This window comes from Colossoma macropomum, unplaced genomic scaffold, assembly GCF_904425465.1.
Source record: "Colossoma macropomum unplaced genomic scaffold, Colossoma_macropomum, whole genome shotgun sequence".
Taxonomy (NCBI): domain Eukaryota; kingdom Metazoa; phylum Chordata; class Actinopteri; order Characiformes; family Serrasalmidae; genus Colossoma; species Colossoma macropomum.
Window position 1 is genome coordinate 18,112,501 of NW_023494791.1, and position 16,594 is coordinate 18,129,094.

The 16,594-nt window shown below is 39.4% G+C and overlaps 1 protein-coding gene across 6 annotated transcripts in view; it reads right to left on the reverse strand.

Annotated features, from left to right (window-relative positions):
• Positions 1-5,514: 5,514 nt before the first annotated feature.
• pax2a (paired box 2a) overlaps positions 5,515-16,594 on the reverse strand; it is a 34,349-nt gene continuing 23,269 nt past the window's right edge. For 5 of the 6 annotated variants that reach the window (XM_036574218.1, XM_036574219.1, XM_036574216.1 and 2 more), the window contains 3 exons: positions 9,053-9,154; positions 7,008-7,094; positions 5,515-6,552 (listed from right to left, as the gene is read on the reverse strand). In XM_036574218.1, coding sequence (XP_036430111.1) covers positions 6,476-6,552; positions 7,008-7,094; positions 9,053-9,154 — 266 coding nt within the window. In that variant the 3' untranslated portion in view covers positions 5,515-6,475. The remainder of the gene's footprint in view (positions 6,553-7,007; positions 7,095-9,052; positions 9,155-16,594) is intronic. The other variant, XM_036574220.1, reaches the window with a different exon arrangement.

Here is a 16,594-nt window from a genome sequence, read left to right on the forward strand (position 1 = left end):
AGCGCAGGCTGAACTCTACAGCGCCTCAGCGCCACCCAAGCTGATCTTTTTACAATGTGAAGTCAATCAATGCTCGCTCATTAGGAAGCTCACCAACTTATGTAACTGTCTCCTGGATGGGCTCACGCAGCTCTGGTAAAAATGACCTCATAATTACAGAGCAGCCATCAGGAGAAGCTTGCTGCTCCACTGACACCATGCTCTAAACAGCAGGAATGCAAGCAAAAAGTGAAGCCGAGTATTCATTCATAGCCTGCATTGCCATGTGCAGTTAAATACAGGCTGACTATGAAATCCTTCATGTCTAAAAACACTGCAGGAAAATAATCAGTACATTTAATATGATAGTGTAGTTTATACAAAATCACTCGTATCAAAACCTTATAGTATTTTTTGCTTGTTTATTTTCACACAAAAACATCACATACCCTTTATATTTTGTGAACATGTTATGATGAATAGATCAGTAAAAATGGTCCAAAATTGCTTCTCAGTGCATTAAAAGTCAAGAACGCTTTTTTCTTCTCCTTCTCTTATTATTTTGGGGATACAACTTTTTGTTACAGCAGCAACCGTATATTTAAACTACTCTAAAAGTCAGAAAACACCCTTCATTTATTGAATTTCCAGTCAAATGGCTGGTAAGTACAATTGTTAATTTTTCAGTGTCAGGAAAAAAGCAGAAATATAAAATTTAACATAAATTACACAACACCTAAATATAATGTAATAAATAAATATAACATCAACAAATAAATATAACATAAAATGTTTCAGTGTTTAATGTGTTCATGCTTTGTCTCAATTGCTTCTTCCATTCTTTTCAAGAGGCTTGCTTTCAGTTTTTCATAGAAATCTGCAGGGATATTTTCCACACCTCCAAAGTTCAGTCTTAGAAGTTGGTTGTGTTTTCTGCTACTCGCAATTCAAGTAATCCAAATTACAAATTTAGACTCATCAATACATAAAACTTTACTTCTCCCCTCAGATGTCCAGTTTTAATGTTCTAGAGCAAATTTCTTCTTTTTCCTTTCTTCCTTTTCTCAGTAAGGCTTCTTGATAGCTACATGTCCTTTCAGACTCATAGCGTTGTTTTCTCAGAGTGGGAGGCTGGACAGAAACACCTGTGGATTTTTTTCAGATCTGAAACTGGAGTGGGGTTTGATTTTCTTCTATCTACCAGGTCTTGCACAGTTTTCACTTATTTTCCTTTTACTTTCCCCTTTCTTTATGCAAGTGGATTATTTTATGTCTAATCTTGTCAGAAATATCTCCTGAAAATTAATAACTTAATAACTTAAAGGCAATTTAGGCAGGAAATGATATCAGTGATGTCTCTGTTCGGACTTTTGCACAGTCCTGCATCATACAATAATGTATTATTACAGTTTATTTCTTTCTTGTATTTCCACATATTATGAAAACAAATTTTCTTTGCCTTTTTTCCTTTTTATTTCTGCCTTAATTTGTACTTTTGTAAACCTTTGCAGGCATCTTGAATATCACAAAGCTCTGGATTTTTGAGGTTTGTGCACAAATATTAGCAATAGTAGTAGACATAGAGAGAGTTATTATCTTCGGCCCTCTCAGAAAATTTCATAATTAGCACTATCCCTAATGAGGTGGGTTTGATTGGCAGCTCCGGGTTGGCCTTTCCCCTCCACAGCATCAAAAATGACAGTGATGATGATGATGAGCACGTACACAGTTGACAGGACTTTAACAGTGAGCGCTGTCCACTGCTACTCCTCTGATACCCCTCCTCTCTCCTCTGTGACACCTCATGACAGATAAGGCTGCTTTCTCCCCATTCAGCCTTCATACATCGGCCCTGTTTTTCACAGTGCTCTGAATACAGTGTCGCCAAATCTTTATCACCTACAGAAATTTACATAAAACTACATGAATACGGTTCCGTGTTATTACCATTTCCGATAATGCTTGATGGGATTGGGGCAGTGTCACACTGACTTGTCAACCAGTAACACGTGTACTATGAAGTGATTGGGTTATTCGAGTAAGACCTGGGCTGTGTAGTCACTGATGAGTTACTGTGAAAGCGTCCTGAATGTGAGCTCAGGTTTATAAGAACTGGAAATGTAATATGGATCTTCTTTTGAATCTTATTCTTTAGAATCATATTCTTTAGAATCTTAGTCACAGGGACAACATATAGTGGCAGATACAAAGTTTTAAAGGTGTTAGAGTACAACTCAAGAAGATTATTTTTAGTAAGTGAACAAGTCAATTTTTTTGCAAATTTTCTAAGTGAAAATAAATTTCATTTAGTTTTGTTTATTTAATTTATATTTATTTCGACAATAACCATTAATACACATTTCTGTGAATGTGCTAGTCTTGGCTAATTTTCAGTGGTGAACACGTCCTCTACAGGGACCAAACTTAATTATGGCATTTTTAGTGCACAATTTCTATTTATTTGCTATGTGTAACATATTAGGGAAAAAAACATATGAAATATGCCATACATTTTGCATATGCCACTTTTTTTTCTTCCCCAATATGTTAAATTCAGCAAATAAACAGTAATTGTCCATTAAAATGTGCACTCTGTGGAGGCTGTGTTAGCTTATTTTCACTTGGGTGCAAAAACTTTTGCATATGACTAATTAATATATTTTTATAATAACACTGTATTTTTGTACATGTCTTACTTTTCATTTATATAATAAATTAAAGATATTATTAAGTATAGATGCTTAGAGAAATCTGCTGCTACTTCTTTGGCCAATCTATACAGGTTTTACCAATCACAGTAAATATCAGCATTTAATTTGGTATGAATTGGAAAAAGTAATGCTAACAATAAAAACACTTTTGAAAACATTTTAAAACTCTTAAAGCAATGAGCTACATGTTAGAAAGATTCTAAACGGTGTTGCTGGAAAGGGCTGAAACAATAAAAAAGCAGGAGAATTACTGTGTGAGTGTGAGCGCATGTAGCTGTTTCTCGAAGCGCAGCAGTACAGGGCTGGGGCCCCTGACTGGGTTTGAGGAGCCTGGAGGATGACAGGTGCTTTTTGTAATGCCTTGCTGATGAGAGCCAATCAGCTGATTCCATTCGGCTTCTTTTTTCCCCCCTTCTCTCCCTTGTTGTCATCTGGCATGCTAAAGTAAAGATGAGCCTGATTGACAGATGCATCCGGGTTCACAGTTTATTGGTTTCAGCAAAAGAGGCAGATATGCCAATTTAGACAGGGTAGTGACAAAAAAGTTTCCATCTAAATGGAATAATTTTACCACTGGGAATTCTCAGCTGGGGGAAGAGTGGAGACGAGGCTCTTTTTCGTTATTTTAACAAGGCCTGAATGACAAACATATACGACAGTAAGAGGCTGACAGAACAGCAGCTTTTGATGCTTCACAGGGGAGCTATGAAATAAACAATAGGCAGAGCAATTGAATTACAACTGGGTTGGATTGTCTGCTCGAGCAGGAGGAGCAAGCAGTGGTGTGCTGCTGAGGAAACCCAGCATCATTACATATCTCTGTCTCTCTCTCTCTCTCTCTCCCTATTCGCTTCTGCAGAACTGAATGTTTTGTACTATATATCATATACACTATATTACAGTATATCAGTGTGTGTATTTTAGGTGGTTTTGAAAGATTTCAACACACGTGTGCATACATTATGTCTGTATACATACACGTGTGTATAACTGACTCTGCAGGAGTCTTTTGCCTTCTCTCTCATGCTCTCTTTCTCTCGCTTACCATCTTATGTACACTTTTGTGGTGTGACGTTCATAAAAAGTGGGACCTTATCATGTCCTTGAACCCTTAATGGTTCCCTCATGAAAGGGTTAATAATAAATACCACTCTTACAGGTTGACATACAAAAAATTTATTTCTCATGTGCACAAAAAAGGAATTGGACAGAAGTGGAACAGAGCAGTGATTGAGGCCACATGGCTTTTGTTATAGATTTTCATCAGAAATTCTTGTTATGTCCATGATATATCTCCTGTATCATTTTACCAGCTGGAGGAGAACCATGTCCTCTGCCTTGCTCTAATGATGTAGGTCCTTTCTGTCTGCCTCTTCTTAAAAGACACAAAATGGAGCGCAATGTGTGAGACAAAAAAATCTCTTCATTCTAAGCGGGACTGCACTTTTGACCTTTTAAACTGTAACAATATTCACCCATTTATTCTTAACTGCTGTTCTCTCTGCTGGTGTATGAAGAAGCAGAAGACATTTTTCCATGCTGCTGTGTCTTATAGCGAACACTTTCAGGTCAGCTTGGCTCAAGAACCTTTAGAACCGTAAAGTTACAGAATGCACTTTAAACGTGGAATAAGGATCGCTGTAAGGAAATCCGTCAGAGCAGTCCACAGAACCAGGCGTGGAGAATGCATTTGTTCATTTGTACAGACTTGCCATCAATAAGAGGCCGAAGGAACAACTGGAATCAGATGTCAGATGGAACACGGTGGTAAAAGAGAATACAGAAAGCTGTTTTACTTCATTTGCATAGTGACTTAAAAAATTATGAACAAGTCAAGAAAAACGGAACCAAACGTACAACCAGCCATACATGTGATGGGCATCATTTGAAACCCACAGAATAATAAATGACAGGTTTCTTTTTTTTTCCTTTTTTCTTTTTTTTTGTTGTGCTTTAGTGCACAACACATAAGACACAAATGTATGTATTTTTTTTCTCCTTTTCAAATCGCATATGTACAAATGGAATCAGTAAATTAGTACGATACTGCAATGGTCAGATGTAGATGATCTTATATACATAGAAGAATTGTCTTCACATTATACACAAATTCTACAAAGCAGCAATTTGTTGCAAATGACATAAACATTAAGTAACCCAATACACATTGTTCGTGTACACTGTAATGTTGTCTTTGATGGACCTTTTGCATTTTGTTTAACATTACCACATACAATCAGTGTTGACTACTATTAAAACATAATACTGCTTTATTAATGCATACAGAGACTGCAAATAAAATATTAAATATCAAACTATGTCTTTGGCAAATGTGGTAAAAATTACATTCACTTTACATTTCCAGGAGTGTGTAACATAATGAATCTTTTTCACTTCTGTCTCGAATGTCCCACCTAGATTTAGAGAAAAATTGTGATCAACAGCACAAATGTTGTGTTACATGCACGTCTACCTCTCAGGACTGGAGCCAATGTTTTCCCCCATACATTTGAGGGAAAAGGGGGGAAAATGATAGTAAGGCGTTACTAGGAGTGTTACTCACGATGACATAAGAGTAGAGTGCTTTTGTTCTTTTAGCATGAGCAGTGCGTTTACACAAAATTACTTCTCGGTTCTAAATAATTGAACAGCACTGACTTGATTTTAGTACAAATCATAGTGGCTTAGTAATATGTCTTTTTTCATTTATTATATATATATATATATATATATATATATATATATATATATATATATATATATATATAATATGTCTTTTTTCATTCCTACTGAAATGAAATGAAAAAGGCATGTACAACTTATTATGTTCAATTATTTTGCCCAATTATGCTACACAGTTAGCATTTAGAATGAGTAGTTGTACATGTTTGTGCATGTAGTCTGGTAAACGTTGCTAGCTCAATGTCCTTATGATTAAATAGTGCAAAAATGAGCAAAGCATATAATATTGGTCATGAAGTCGGAACTGAATGAACTGCAAGACAGAAAACTGGCATTAAATGTAAAAAAAAAAGGAAAGAGAAATTCATTAAATCCAAACACAGCTATAACTTAATAAATTCTTTTCTTTTCAGACCATTCGGAGTTTTCTGTTTTTTTATTCTTAGTAGTCAGACTTTTACACATGATTGTGTATCACAGAAAACAGTGTACGTCTTTTGCTATCATCATGCTATCACTCAGAGGCAGCAGATGACTAAACTGGTCATTATAGTAGGGGTTTGAGTGAAAGCCCTCTACTGCAGTTCTCTCCTTCTCTGTACTCCGTGCATAATTGATGTGTCCGTGAGAGGTGAGACAGTGATAATGGTAGGACATTGGCAAAGGACAGTCCTAAATGCCTCAATCGATCCTTGGTCAGTGATACTAAGTACAGTATGTAAAGGAATGTATTGATGGGAAAAAACCAAAAAAACAAAAAAAACACATCACTTGTTACTTTGTATTTTTCACACGGTTTGTCATGTTTTATATTTTATAATATATATATTTTGTATAATCTTTCAGAGTCTTTTCGGAAAATTGCTCAGTCAGTTTCCGGCGCGTCGAAGAAGTACGAGGGCTCTGGTGTCGATGATCAGGGGGTCCAAGAAATGTGTGAGGCAAAAACCCACCGCTGCTTGACCCTCTTAATCTCAGCTTGACCCCACCAAACTGAAGATTGTAGAGTCAAGTTCAATCCCGTGGACCTTAATGCCATTCAGACTGGTACAATATGGAGGCCACGACCATGGTGCTGCAGTTTGATTGGGTTGCCATGGTAACTAGTGGCGGTCATAGGCAGTGGCAGCAGTGGGAGGGGCGGAGCCCCGGGATGCGGCACTATAATAATAAGGGGAACCTGGAAGTTAACAGAAGAGCGGACCGTTTGAAACCACCTAGTGCACCACAGCAGAGGAACATTCAGGCCCACTCGAAAGCAGGAGACAGTACACGCTCACTTCAGCTCAGGATCAAGTAGCGTGATTTGAGCTGATAAATAAAGCTTATATTAATCACCTTCATGTTAATAGGCCTAATTTTTGTAGGGAGTAACTTTGGTTACTTCAGAAATCTATCAAATATGGTGTTGCTACATCATGGTTCAGACTACATAATGCCATGATGTCAGTAAAATGAAGTAAATTATGCTCAATGTAATCAAATAAAAAATAAACCATTTAAAGAAAGAAGATGCAGATATTGGATTTTTGCAAACGTGCTGAAGTTTATGTTTATAAAGATTATTTATTTAGGCCCACTATAAAAAGCTTAATAACAAAGAGAATAAACATGTAATCCAGTGTTAATACTCACTTAATAATGCAGGGTTGCTGAACCGCCAAGCCTCATTGTAAGTTGTGTATTGTGGATGGGAGTAGGGGTTTCCTGAAAAATCGCTTCCTGAAAAATGAAAATGAATCAGACTCTAATTAGAAGAAATTATAAATAAGTAATCTTTTAATTAATCTTAATGAAATGTTTTAAAATATTTCAATTCAGTTGATGCATCTTAATTCAGTTTTGCTTGAATATCCTTCCTCACCAATAAAATCATCTCCCCTTTTTGTGATTTTTCTATGTACTTTGAGCACAGCAGCTGTCCTTTATACTATGTATAAATTTCATGATGAGTGGAGCAATAAAAATGCTCCAAAATTACTTGTAATAAAATCTAAGTTGAAAGTTGAGAACATTTTTGCCTTCTTCTGTAAAGTTACTATTTTGGAGATCACTTAAAGCTGAGCCCCTAAAACTGATGCAGATCAGCACGGACATAAATTACATTATTGCACTACACCAGCCCAAGCTAGATTTTGCTGTTGTAAGCCCTCCAGCTTGGATGTTTTGGTTGAATTTTATCACAGCTCTAAGTACATTCTTTTTTTCTACGGTTTCTTTCTTTGATATCTGCCTTTGCACTATCAGAGTTCACTTTCCCTACTTTCCAAAAGCTCCCCAATGGACTCGTTCTTGCTTGCGCCCGCCTTCTTTATATAGCCTGGATTCGACTTTCAGGGAACAGCCGCAAGCGTGTCAGTGAGCAATGCTGTTGGTCCCTCCACGTTTCTTTCTTTTATGAGACAATAAAGGCTGGGGTTTATATGAAGCTGGTGAGGAATGGCTTTTGCTTTAACAGTGTTTGGGGTCTGTCACTAAATCTTAGTCGTTCGGGGACCAGATGAATGGGAATGCACACTAAGCCCGTGGCTGCTGGATTTAAGAGGATTTCTGAGTGTGTGTGTGTGTGTGACCAGTGAAAATGAATCTTTGATGAAACCATATTTGATGTACCTGTAAAGATATGTTTGCCCAACAAATGAATTCTGTCACTGAATTAAATTTACCCAGCAAAAACAGTATTCATGTTTGCAGCCCAGGGAGGCTGAATCCGGCTGAAGCACTCAACAGTGACCGCCGCAAGAATCCTTCTGTGTTTGATGTAAAATATTTGTTTTCCAATTTTTTGCTCAAAGTATGTTTGTGGAGATGCTATGGGGCATGTTTTGTCACTGATGCTGAGGCCAGGCCTGGGATAAAGTGTGTAAACAGTGCTGCAGCTGTAGCCAGCCTCTTACAGTATTGTACTGTACAGAAGAGGTGTTGTGTGTGCGTGTATCCGTGTCTGTGTGTGCGCTGTTTGGGGAGAGGGCACCAGTCTGTTGCCAGATTGCATCCTGTCCTGGTGGCTGGCAGTGAAACTCAAGCCGGGTCCCTCAGAGAGATAGTGATTTAAATATTTACAGGCCTTCCCGCCCGCTGTTTTGTGACCCTTAACTGTTTGCTGTGAACCTGAACTGCAGGTTAAGTAGAGGGGGAAAGAGATACGCTCTGCAGCACTGCAGGCTGGGGCGGAGAGAGCCCTGTTTATCGATGGTCCGTGAGAATGCTGGGGAGGGGGGGTAATGAGCGCTGGAACCCGAGTGGAACTGAAAGGAACTGTCCTATATCCCGCGCCCTGATCGCTTATTGAACAGCGCTAATTTGCTCCTACTCAGCCAATAAGCAGCACGATGCTTCCTTACAGGTCAATTACGTGTCCGAAGAGGCCTACGGTTCACACACAGAACGTCATTGTCCTTACTAAGCCTACAGCCACCGTGTGGCAAGCCTCCTTTCTTTACACTGTACTTTGCATTATGCTAAAAACATTATTTAGATGACTTTTATCTGTATTTAGTTGACAGACTCAGCAGGCACTAGGCACTGCAGAGCTGTAAAAAGTAAGCCCTCCAAACATTTCTTTATGAACTTTATGTTGGCTTTGAATGACCTCAGGTTTGCTGAAGATGGTCAATTGGTGAAAATATTACGAGCTCTCTTAAAATGAACAGCCTCATAAAAAGAGTAATGTCACTTACCAGGGACCATTCCAGCAAGTGTTGAGGTGGGGTAGCTTCCCTGCCCAGTGGGGGGGACATGCGGAGGGTAGCCTGGGAGAGTCGTGCTGGCCATGTCTCGACCTGAAAAGCAGGAGGCAGAGAATGTAAGAGCAGCTCCAGGACTAAGCGTCAACTAAAGAACACATGCTTCCCATATGGATATGCAAAATCTGAATCCAAATTAATGTGCTGTCTTTTATTTTTTTGAAAAAACCTTTTAATTCTTAAGATGTGTACATTAACATACTTTACTAGCAAAAACACAATCGCTCCTTGATATATCATAAGGCAGGATATTGTATAGACCACATAATTTTCACAGTAAAGTTTATAGTGCATAGCATCAACTGGAAAAGAGCCCTAAGCATTAAGCAGTGCTAAAGTAACACAGTGTGAAGATATGTGACCTCGCGCACAACTACAGTAAATACATTCAATCATATCAAAATATTTCCTCTTCTTTTCCGCTGTGCCAGTGTCAGTAATCACCAATAATGCTTCAAATCCAAACCTCATCAGTTATCAAAGAAAGCGCCAGCAAACCAGTCACAGATGATTAGAAAGACAAACAACAAGCCTATATTGTCCAAAACTCATTATGGGCAAACCATGCTGTGGTCAAAGATCATCTCCTCTATGCTCCGCCATTCCAAACCTGCTTACACAGCAGAACTCCGCAGCGTTTTATTCTCCACACGTCATCCTGCTTCACAGAGCACCACCGAAGGCCAGTTTTCACTCATGTGTCTTTTTTGTGAAGTGACAGAGTTGAACCGAACTGAACGCTGTTGTTTGGCAGAGCTCTTACTGAAGACCTCAGCAGTGCTGAGGGTAGAAGCGCGCATGGCCTCCACATTCAATGCCGTAATTGGTGGTGACGGCCAGTTCTTCTGGTCGTGCCGTTGGCTCTGGAACACATAAACCTTCGTCAGCCTGAGCAGGGCCTTCACTGGGCCTCCTGCTTTTGTTAGCAGAAGGTCCTATGACAGTCATGACGGAAAGTGACAGCTAGCAGTCAAAGTTGCTCACTTTTTACATAATAAAAATCTGCTAATGGCATGACTGAACACATGCATGAGTGAATGAGGGGATGGGCTGACTGTGGAATATGGATGCCATTTTTAAGATGAGTGAGACTAATGGGGAAGGCAATAATAAAACCAATAGTAGCAGACTCCAGTAGCAGTGCCCACATAGCATTAGGTCATCAAGACTCATTCCCTGAATCTTTTGCCTCTATTGCATCAGTAACTAATCAGCAAACCAAGCTGTGATCCCTTGTTAGTGTTCCTGCACAATCAACAGTCTAACCAACAGCGGAGAAGTACAATAGATATTTACTGCAATCCTATACAGATTTTCACCATTAATCATTCAGTTGTTCAGCATGTACAAATACCAGCTTCCAGTCCAAACATACTGAGGTTCATCTTCACTAGAATGATGTTATTACAGTTGACATAGCATCTGAAATTAGTTTTCAACTGTATCTCCTGTACTCTGGCATTCTGACCATAAAGATGGACAATGGGAACTCTTAAATTTGTTTGTGCGTCTACGATCCAGTTTACATGTTTTTAAGTACAAGCCATCTTAAGACCACATTTACTTACATATGCAACATAGCCTCATTTAGCATTAGTGTGCACCACCAGCCTGTACGGTCAGTTCTGTTTTCCTACAGATTTGTTGGCTTATGCCAAACAAAAATAAAAAGCCTACAGGACAGTGCCCTTCCACCATAATAGATTTTGAGATCATTTGTGTACTGTGCATAATCTGGTTCTATAACTTATCAGAAATATATTTTGAAATTTGTAAACAGCATATATGCCATATGCCAGTCGACTGCTGCAGGCTGTGGATTCTTCTTTTAACCATACAAACAACTATTAAACTTGTAATATGTAACACATGGTCCGATCATGGCTATGCAACATGTCATCATTGGCTGCAGAAAAATGGCTTACGCGAGACAACAGGGGTGCTATAACTTAAATAACTGTATCCACTGATGTGTTCATCCACTTCAGTTCACCTCAAGATTTTGACATAATTTGCACAATTTGTTAAAACTACATTTGTCTACTAGTAGAGGAGAGGTGGGCACAAACTAACATGAGGTGAAATGTGAATATTGTATGTAGCTAAACAGATTCCCCCTATAACTTGCTTTTAGTGATGTTCTCCTATCCATATTTTGACAGCAATCGGACAAACGTTTCTCAAGATTCCCCGTTTTTGCAAATAAAGGTAACTTTTTCATTGTAAATGTTTTTGAATACTGAGCTGTGTGTTTATGACACAGAATTCACATCTACGTTGTTTTAATCACCCTGTTGGTGGCTGTATTCTAGCACTGTTTTGATGCATACGAATAACTCACAGTGAGAGCTAGAACAGCTAAAGTGCAGCCTCCACACAGCCAGGTTAGTTGCAGCACAAAGTTACAATATAGATACAATATACAATACAGTATTCTTTTCAAGGCAAAAAATGAGAGAAGTCCATATCCCCCATATTTACATTAAACACAGTCATTTTTTAAGTTTTTATACAAAAAAAATGTACTATAGATATCACGTAAATAAAATATTTTTCAATTGGTTGTGCTGTTCTACTTTGTGGTCAAAATAATATGTTTGACACTGCCTCTTTTCGCTAATCATATTTATTTTGATGAAAATTGGGTTGGAGACCTCATCTGGTTCAAACAACATAGAACTGTAGTGAATTAATTGTGTTTTTGCATTGATTTATAACACATTTTAGAGACTGTTACAACTACCCCCTCTTACACTTAAACCCACCTATTGGGTTATATGTCACATTTGCATTCACTCTGCTTTTGATTGTGTTGTTCATAAATAGTACGTTTTTGAAAATATTCATTTTCATTTGTAGCAAAGATGTTTATTGAATTGTAGGTTGACTGGATAAATAATATTGATATTGCTCACATACTTTTAAAGTTATTAAGCAAAAAACTCAATGTCTTGGGCTGTACAAGCTGCATAAAATACATAACATTTGGTTCTTAAACAGAGGGTAATCATAGAATATTTAATGCAGACATTATTATTATTATTATTATTATTATTATTATTATTTTAGGGTTTGGTTTTGCTGTCTTGAGTATATTTATTACTAACAAGAGGAATTTGAATATAATTTCATTAAAAATTTTAAAATGAGTAGAGATGCTATATGTTTTTTCTTTTTGCAGTTAAGAGCATAAAAAATAGAGATTCACAGCAACTCAGTCATTATTTTGATGATAATAGATGGGAATGTTACATGATTTTAGACACATGGACAAACACGCTCTCTCCCAAACACAAACAAGAATGTGCAAGAATCACCAATCCTTCCCAGCAAAAAAAAAACAAAAACAAAACAAAAAAAATCATTTATGGTAGGTAGTAGCTCTGGGACAGAGTAGGACAGTAGCTGTCTCCCCCCAACCAGCGCAGGGTACAATGATTTTTTTTTGGGTCCTCCAGTCGGGCTGTACCTGCTATAATAGGCTGGCTTGCATACTGGCCGTAGCTGGGGCCATGGTGGGCATAGGCACCGTAGCAGGGGGTGGAGGCGTCTACTGACACGCTGGGCTGGAAGGGCAACAGTTCCGCTAGGCCCGAGGCTGCCAGCGAAGAGGGGGTGAAAGGAGCCAGCGAAGCCTCGTGTGGCTCTTGCTTAACACACACCGAGGACGAATGGGACTCTGCCGGGTGGAGAAACAAAACAAAAGCCACACACACAATCAGACAATGCACAGGCACACACACAAGCACATGGAATGATGAAGGATGGGTGTGTATGGGATCAGTCGGTTAAAACCAACGTAACAAAAAGAAAATGAAATGAAATTTGGATTCGGATTTGTCTGACTCTGCTGTGTGCTGTGATAGTGTTTTTATGGTAAAGTAAGCTCTCTGTGCTGAGGCATGACTGCATTGTGTTGTGGTCTAATCATCCAGATGTGTTTTGGAGTTTTAAAGTATCAGCACAGACTTTAGAGAAGTGAGCATGAAGCCTCCATGTGTGCATGTGTATGTTTTTGTGTAGTGTGTGTCTGTGTGTGTGTATCAGTCCAATGCCAGGTTAGCAGGGGTCAAAGAGCATGTGGAGGACACACACTCAGTGTTCGGAGCAACACACACGCAGCGTGTAGGGGGTCTGATCCCCAAATAATTAGACTGGCGATACCATAAACACACTTTGTTAAGCAAATGGAATCTAATGCGGTCATCTCCTACAGCTCATGAATGTAAGTCCCAGAGCATAAAGAGCATTCTTCACTTAAAAGGCCCAGATAAATCTTTCTCAGCCCACACCCTTGGGCTTTTCCTTTGAATTCTTTGCTGAACACTGAGTCTGAATGCAAAGTGTCAGGCGAGAGATAACTCCTCTTTCCAGCACACAAGTGGTCTGTTTTGTTGTGCAACAACTCATGCGTTGAATATATTTAATTTCTCAAAGCTGAAGCCTTGTAATGAACCTGGGAAACAGGAATTATTATAAAGCAAAATTCTGGCTTGTTGGCTTTCATTATACACTAACAAATGAATATGTTTCCTCATTATTAGGTCACTTCTGTGTGTACAGTACCTCTAAAATAACATCAGCAGCCAACAGTAAGCCTCCCAGGTCAATCAAGCTCAAATAGGAGAGAAATTTCCCTCTGGTTTAGGTGTATAAAACAAGTCGAGAGAGAAAAAACTGCAAATCATAAAACAACCCCTTTGAAACGTCAGTATTAATATCATCTGCCTGATGAAACTTGGCATTTTTCATTCATCTTTGTGGGTTTGCTGCTGCAACCCAGACAATCAATGTAATCTCTCTCTGGCTCTCTCTTTCTCTCTCTCTCTCTCTCTCTGTCTCTCTCTTTCCTCATCCTCTTTAACATCCTCTGCTGTTAGCGTGGTCTGTGGGGAGGGCTCTCACAGCTCCATGATAGCCTCATTAGCTGCTTCCCAACTATTGTTGTTTTACAACCGAGCTGTGTGCGGAGAATCCCTCATTAAGATAAGGCCTCCTTTATGTCGGACGCAACCCTGACAACCCTTTCAGACCTAACGCCAGGAAATCGGGCAACTTAACTGGCCTCTTTCCCACACAAATCAATGGCAGAATTTCCCTTTCTGAGGGCCTGATGGCTGCATCTGCGTACAGTACCTGACTAATAAACCTCGCTTTTTAGTGGAGAGCTTGTTAGAGAATGTAAAATTTTGTTACTGTGCACACAAAAAGGGGTTAAGCAGAGGTGTAAAATGAACAGCTCAGATGACTATATTGCTTTTTTTCAACAGAAGGAGATGTTGGCCATAAAGCCAAACTTCAAGACGAAAACCTTTGAGGCCAATAAAGGAGAGGGAAAGAGGCTTTTTGGAACGAATTAGGGCTCCTGTTTTCACACGCAGCGCTCTGCTGTTGTCAGACAGACAAGGGCACAGTGCTACACTGACCCGGGCTTAGTGTTCAAGATCAGTGAACTCTGAAACTAATCAGAAGCGCTGTTGCTTATTGTCCTGCGGACGAGCGAGGCCTGCAAAAAGGAAGGCTGTCAACCTCCTGATTACTGAGATGGGAGATAAACACAGGTCTGTGCGGAGGCTCTCTCGCAACAAAACACATCACGGCATCGGGCCTATAGAGTTCTCCACGTCTGTCTCTCCCTGGCGCATGGTTTCACATGGGTGCGTATACTGAGGGGAATGTGTCTGTGCAGTAGGAGGGGAGCATTTGACCTTCCTTTTTTAAACCCAGCAGCTATAGCAAAGTCACCTGCATACAAGTCTTTAGGGGATTACAAATATTTTAAATTCTCCACAATAGGGACACCTTCATGTATGTAACAATAACAGTTCACTAAAATCTTTGACCTCTATTTTCAGCATTCTGGAGTTAGCTATTTATCATAAGCCTGCAAAACAACAACTCTAATCAATTACGACTGAGCCAAGAATGTTTGGAGAGGTGAATTAAAGTCGAACTCCCTGTCTATGTGTTTAAAAGTCATTCATTATCAAATGTGTGCTCAAAGGTTAGTGTGCTATTGTGAGGATGAAATAAACATTAATTTGGGCAGCAGGGCCTGGCGGGGCTGTGCTGAGCTGAGCTGAGACACAGGTAGTTTGTCACCGGGCCACACATCAGGCGCCTCAGCCGAGCCGGCTGCCTGTTGTTCGCTGCTCACTGGAGAATAGCAAGCCACACTTAAAAAATGGCTCTCTGGCGGATATATTTCAGCCGGAGTTCATCAGCGGCAAAGGCCGACACAAAGCAGTCTTTTCTTTTCTCCCTGCCTGCGTATGCTGCTTTTCCTTCTAACTTCTCCTGCACCATGCTTTTTTCTTCCTTTTCTTTTTTTCTCTTTTTTTTTACACAACCTCCAGACATGGAGTTGTGTTGCTTTCAGGCACAGCACTACCCCCCCGACTCCCCCATACCCCACTCCCCCACCATCTCTCTGAAGAGATTTGGAACAAGGGAGATCCCTTCAGCACCTGCTCAGGTTTTCAGCGGGTCAGAGGGGTGCCCATTTACACGGTACCATCCCACTGGCACCAGGAAGACTTCCATTATATGCCTCTGCAGGGAGGGCGCTTAAGAATGTGCACCGGCCATTCATTCTAGAGGTATGTGCAAAACGGCCTTTTTAAAAAGACGAGTCATATCTGGAAAGAGTCCAAGTTAGTTTCCATAGCCAGAATAAATCATGCCTTTGTTTTTTTTTCATTACTGTAAATACGTCTAAGTGTTGGAATGTGAAGTCTCACTGGCCCTGATAAGACAGCGGACCAAAATAACAATACCTCTAATCTGATTTAACGCATAAAGTTGAATAATCTGATATTTTAAAGATTATTTTAATAATCATAATCAATAAAGCCTATAGCCAACCACACATTACAATGCTGTGTTTATGTGTATCTCTGTATCTGCACAGAAATGTGTTCACTTCAATGGGAATTAATCTGTTTTACTAAATGGCAGTGGAGAAGACACATCAACCCAGTCCAAATACAGGCCTGCTTGGATAAATTAATCCAACTCCCTAACAGCGCTTCCTGCCTTTTCAGCCGCAGAACAGCAGTCCTAACTCCTTGCGCTAATAGGATAAACAGCGGACAGAAAAAGAGCCGTGTCTCCTTCCCCTCGTGCTGCCCTTAAAATTCCAATTTCTGTTTTGTAATGAAGAGTTCATTAATCATTCATCTTTAATAGATTATGCAAATTTCATGACATAAAATCAACATGATCAATGACAGCGTGAATTTTAATTGGCTCAGGAAAACATTGCAGGGAATGACCATAATCTGCAGCTCTATCCAATGGCAGGGAGTCATTTATTCCAAATTGGCTCTCAATGTAAATGCAGGGGGTAATTTAGCACCTCTTTTAACTTGGTCCTTATACCCATTTCCAAAGTTTATCACATGCTAGAACACCATAACATCCAGTTATTGCATATCACTCGACATTACTTGCTCAGCACTGCATTATAAATGGAGT